This window comes from Salvelinus namaycush, chromosome 25 (assembly GCF_016432855.1).
Source record: "Salvelinus namaycush isolate Seneca chromosome 25, SaNama_1.0, whole genome shotgun sequence".
Taxonomy (NCBI): domain Eukaryota; kingdom Metazoa; phylum Chordata; class Actinopteri; order Salmoniformes; family Salmonidae; genus Salvelinus; species Salvelinus namaycush.
Window position 1 is genome coordinate 6,806,276 of NC_052331.1, and position 5,739 is coordinate 6,812,014.

Consider the following 5,739-nt stretch of genomic DNA (forward strand, 5'->3'; position numbering starts at 1 on the left):
AGGTCTTTGCATAATCTGTAATTTGTTGTACCCCCTAGCATATTTTATCATTGTCTATTTATGTACTTATTGTATGTATACAGACTTTTTCTACATTGGTAATAAAACAAATATATATATATTTTTAAATGCAGTTAACCCACTGTTCCTGTTAACTGTTAACTGACTTGCCTAGATAAATAAATAAATAAAAAATACGCATTTGAACATTATAGGCTATACATTATAGATAAACGGACGTCTTGTATTTTAGAGAGGCTTAAATTCAAATATTCACGTTTCTGCCGAACTATCTCGTAAAATATAGAAAAAATACATTGTTTTGAACTGTGTGTTGTGTGGTTTTGTCAATAAAGTTATACACATGTACGAAACGGAAGTTTGCCTATGCGCATTAGTGTTTACGTTGTGAACGGCGTGACGCAAACGTTGAGGAATTGGTGAGTTTAAAAACGAGTAATTCTGTGGTAAATTAGATATTAAAGATATTCCATTAATTTGATTAGATGCACCTACATTTACTACAGCAACAGATATGAAAAGAAGTCCCGTTTTGTTCGTTAAAGTTGTAGCTGCTTTGCCGGTTACCTCAACAAAGCTAACACAGGCTAATATTAGCATAGCTAGCTAATCCACCCTCTGCACCAAAACCCAGTGTATAAGATAGCTATACTATAGCCTATAGTAGTTGTCTTATAATAGTGTTATTACATGCATTGTTAGGCCTCTTGCTTTTGGTGTAGAAATGTATGTAACAAACTACGTTTGAATAGTAGCTTTAGATAGTTGGCTAGTTGCACCCTAATTGCTAGCTAGGTGCCATGGGCTGCGAATGTTACTAGTTAGCTAAGCTGAACAAATGTTATAATTTGGTACAATTTCAAGTCTTATTTTTCCCCCCAATATGTTTCTCCAGAGTGAAGACGTCTACCTTGAGTGTTTGACCAGCTGTCCGGGAGGTGGAGTTGAGTGTTTTGACTGTGAGTGAATCCATTGCCCTGCAAAATGGATTTCCAACACAGAGCTGGGGGCAAGACGGGGAGTGGTGGGGTGGCGTCCTCCTCGGAGAGCAACCGGGACCGGCGAGAGCGGCTCCGCCAGCTGGCCCTGGAGACCATTGACATCAACAAGGACCCCTATTTCATGAAGAACCATCTGGGCTCTTATGAGTGTAAACTGTGTCTGACACTCCACAACAATGAGGTAAGGAAGTGCTCATTTTAACATAACTCTTTATATGATGATCAATTGTCATTTGAATTACAGATTTGAACCATTATTGTTTTCTCTTTACAGGGCAGCTACCTGGCCCATACACAGGGAAAGAAGCATCAAACGAATTTGTAAGTACATAGGGATTACTACTACTTTTGTGTCATTTTAGCACTGTCTATATTTGGTTTTGCTCACTTCTCTATTTTGTTGAATGCAGAGCAAGAAGAGCAGCCAAAGAAGCAAAAGAAGCTCCCGCCCAGCCAGCCCCCGAAAAGGTGAAGGTTGAGGTCAAGAAATTTGTGAAAATTGGTCGACCGGGGTACAAAGGTAGGTTATTATGTGTTTTGATTTAGTCATCATCAGGCTCTCAAAGGATTTGATGACTCTAGAACAATCTAATGTAATGTACTGAAATGTATTGATATTATTTCCCTTCTCAACAGTAACAAAACAGAGAGATCCAGAGAGCGGGCAACAGTCTTTACTTTTCCAGGTGAGTCTGAATCAGAGTATGTGAGCGGAGCTGGCGAGGAGCGGAGAGTGCCCAATTTGACTGGAGCTTGGAGCGAGATTCCCAAAGGCTGGGGCGTTGGAATTCTCGCTTGCTCCAATTTCGCTCCAGTAGCGCTCACATCACAAGCTCAGGGCATGCCAGCCCCATGCATTTGTAGTCTACTTGTGTGCTGCAAATAGCCCCTTGCTAATGTCATGGAGTTTGTTAAATATTTTCATAAAGAAACTGATTAAACACACAGGTGCTAAATCAAGGTGACTTACAAAGATGAGGTCCAAGAGGGAGTGCAGTGATGTAGTGTCCACAACTAAAGAATCATTGTGGAATCTGAGACATTTATCCCTGAAGCCACAGACTGGCCAAACTCGTGTTTCTAAAAATGAAATATTTATTTTATTTTATTTCCCCTTTATTTAACCAGGTAGGTCAGTTGAGAACAAGTTCTCATTTACAACTGCGACCTGGCCAAGATAAAGCAAAGCAGTGCAACAAAAACAACACAGAGTTACACATGGGATAAACAATCGTACAGTCAATAACACAATAGAAATGTCTGTATACAGTGTGTGCAAATTAAGTAAGGAGGTAAGGCAATAAATACGCCAATGGTGAAGTAATTACAATTTTGCAATTTACACTGGAGTGATATGTGCAGATGAGGATGTGCAGGTAGAAATACTGGTCTGCAAAAGAGCAGAAAAACAAAACAAAAACAAATATAGGGATGAGGTAGGTTGGATAGTTGGTTGGATGGGCTATTTACAGATGGGCTGTGTACAGCTGCAGAGATCGGTAAGCTGCTCTGACAGCTGACGCTTGAAGTTAGTGAGGGAGATTCCAACTTAAGTGATTTTTGCAATTCGTTCCAGTCATTGGCAGCAGAGAACTGGAAGGAAAGGTGGCCAAAGTAGGTGTTGACCTTGGGGATGACCAGTGAAATATACACGGGTGGGTGTTGCTATGGTGACCAGAGCTGAGATAAGGCAGAGTTTTACCTAGCAAAGACTTATAGATGACCTGGAGCCAGTGGGTTTGGCGATGAAGATGTAGCGAGGACCAGCCAACGAGAGAATACAGGTCGCATTGGTGGGTAGTATATGGGGCTTTGGTGACAAAACGGATGGCACTGTGATAGACTGCATCCAATTTGTTAAGTAGAGTATCGGAGGCTATTTTGTAAATGACATCGCCGAAGTCAAGGATCGGTAGGATAGTCAGTTTTACGAGGGTATGTTTGGCAGCATGAGTGAAGGAGGCTTTGTTGCAAAATAGGAAGCCAATTCTAGATTTAACTTTGGATTGGAGATGCTTAATGTGAGTCCACATATTCTAATTCAGAACCATCCAGAGTAGTGATGCTGGTCGGGTGGGCGGGTGAGGTCAGCAATCGGTTGAAGAGCATGCATTTAGTTTTACTAGCATTTAAGAGCTGTTGGAGGCCACGGAAGGAGTGTTGTATGATGTTGAAGCTCGTTTGGAGGTTTGCTAACACAGTGTCCAAAGAAGGGTCAGATGTATACAGAATGGTGTCGTTTGCATGAATTCTAAAAATGAATTCAAAGGCACTGTTTAATTTGTATTTCATTCTAAGTAAGTCACAGCCTAAATGCACAATTTATAGACTGTCATGATTTAATACAACAACATGTATGGCCTAGCCCAAACCATTATTCCTCCTCCACCTCCAAATGTTACAGTTGGCACTGTGGGCTGCAATTTCTGAGACACTGGCTACTTTCTCTTCCTCCCCTATCAGATTGATTACCCAGAGATAGCAGAGGGCATAGGACCCAGGCATCGCTTCATGTCTGCATACGAGCAGCGCATCGAGCCCCCAGACCGTCGTTGGCAGTACCTTCTACTGGCTGCAGAGCCCTACGAGACGATCGCCTTCAAGGTATGTGCATGTCTTTATTTGGACCTAAGAAAATCCCCAATCACTCTCATTTGTCTGTGCTTTGTTCTGTTTTCCTATGAATGACAACTCATACCTTTTTGTATCTTCTATATTTATGCAGGTGCCAAGCAGAGAGATTGATAAAGGCGAGAGTCGCTTCTGGACCCACTGGAACAAAGATACAAAACAGGTAAAGTACATTTGGTGTTGACAGTCCCATGGTTGGTTTTATCTGACTTGGTTTTTGGAGGATATTTAGGTATTAATGGAATCCAACTAAATGTACCGTCCCTCTCCAGTTCTTCCTCCAGTTCCACTTCAAGATGGAGAAAGCCCTCGCCCCACCCAGCGGACCCGTACCCCCCATGGGTATAAAGCGCCCCCCTCCCCTGATGAGTGGGATGGGGCCTCGACCCCCCAGTGAGCCCATGCCCCCTCCACTTCCAGGGGGGATGAATATGCCCCCTTTACCCCCTGGCGCCCCCGGCCCTCCCCAAATGCACCACCACCATCAAATGCAACACAGTGGCCCCGGGATGGGTATGCCACCCCTGATGAGACCCCCACTCCCCTCTGACAGCCATGAAGGAATGCCCCATCGAAACAACTGATCTCCAACCAGCACATCATCCTTCTGTTAGATTGTTTGCCTATCATTTGGTTGCTATAACAGTGCCCTGTTTTAGGACTATGTCAAGTGTACTGTTTCATTGTCCGATGTACTTTTTCTAAACTCTGGAAGAAACTTTGTATACCTACATATATTCTACAGATGTAAAATGGGCCATATTCAATAGGTTTTGTACACAGTTGCCAAGGCATTGTATTTATCATGCTCGTCTAATATCCACACTATCATACCATTTTTAGAATGAGGCAATATAATGTGCAAGCGTTCTAAGTGTTATGCTAGTGTGGCTATAGGAAGATATCCATTGTTGTAGGCACTTTGTGATGGCACCAATATTAATAGGATCCTGCTGTATTGTAAATGTTGAGTCCTGTGTATGAAACAACATATTTTAAGATTCTTTTTTATAATAAAAAATGTGGAAAAGTGTATCATGATCTTTCTCTGTGTGCTTGGCTGAAAATGTGTTTAGAGGCAAAGATATGATACATAACAGGGAAAGCTTTATTGACAATTAGGGTAGCAGAAAAAGGATTTTAGATGAAAGCATTTTTTTTTTTTTTTTTTTTTTTTTTTTTTTATATAATGTTTAACAATTGCCCAGCAGTAATAGGCAGTCTGAAACATTCCCATAGTCCCTACAAAGAGTCCCCAATAAAGCAATTCAATTTGCTTTATTGGCATGATGTAACAATGTGCATATTGCCAAAGCTTACTTTGGAGATTTACAATATTAACAATTAAAATAATAATAATATTGTCAATGGAACAACAGTAACAACAACAATTAAGGGTGAAAATAACCATACATTGAACAATTACAATAAGCATAGAGGACATGTGCAGGTTGGTTTACAATAGCACCCATACAATTACTCAAATGAGACGTCTTGCTCAACTTTATAATACAAACCAACATTTTCAAAACGGCATCACTGAACAATATTCTAAGCAACAAAGACATGGCAGACTGGGAAATCAGTCATGCTTCTCTTCTGACTAGCACTTGCAATGGCTGCCAATGAGCCAGCAGCAATTACAGTTGGAACATTCATTTGTGCAGAGAACCCATAATAAGTGTTCACAATGATGCCCATCCACATTACCTTATTTGACTATTATGTAGAACTACTGTTGTATTCCTTTACTTAATTCTTCATCAGACAGCATGCCATTTGCCCTCCTATGATTTGCTGTCTTTTCATTTCTTAACCTTTTGTATCGTGAGTTTAACTTCCTCCTCCATCTTCCACCACTTATTTTTCCTCTCTCAGCTTTACCTGTTTTCCCTTTTTCTTCAGCTTAGTTTCTTCATCCCTCTCTCTCTTAGCCCTCTTAGCCCTCTTTTCCTCCCCCTCTCTGCCTTTGAAAAGTCTTCTCTCTGGTGTTCCACTGCTTCTTAGGCCCTTCAGGGACCTCTCTCTGACCCCCTTCTTCAATCGAACTTGTTTGGTTTCCCCGTCATCATCTTCGTCATTAAAG

At 41.3% G+C, this 5,739-nt stretch overlaps 1 protein-coding gene across 1 annotated transcript; it reads left to right on the forward strand.

The window, feature by feature from the left end:
- The first annotated feature begins 400 nt into the window (after positions 1 to 400).
- LOC120020003 (splicing factor 3A subunit 2-like) lies at positions 401 to 4,694 on the forward strand. The gene is made up of 8 exons (XM_038963424.1): positions 401 to 440; positions 917 to 1,203; positions 1,297 to 1,343; positions 1,433 to 1,542; positions 1,659 to 1,708; positions 3,486 to 3,626; positions 3,748 to 3,816; positions 3,926 to 4,694. The coding sequence occupies exons 2-8, from the start codon at positions 1,006 to 1,008 to the stop codon at positions 4,235 to 4,237; spliced, it is 927 nt and encodes a 308-aa protein (XP_038819352.1). The 5' UTR covers positions 401 to 440; positions 917 to 1,005; the 3' UTR covers positions 4,238 to 4,694.
- The last annotated feature ends 1,045 nt before the right edge of the window (positions 4,695 to 5,739 follow it).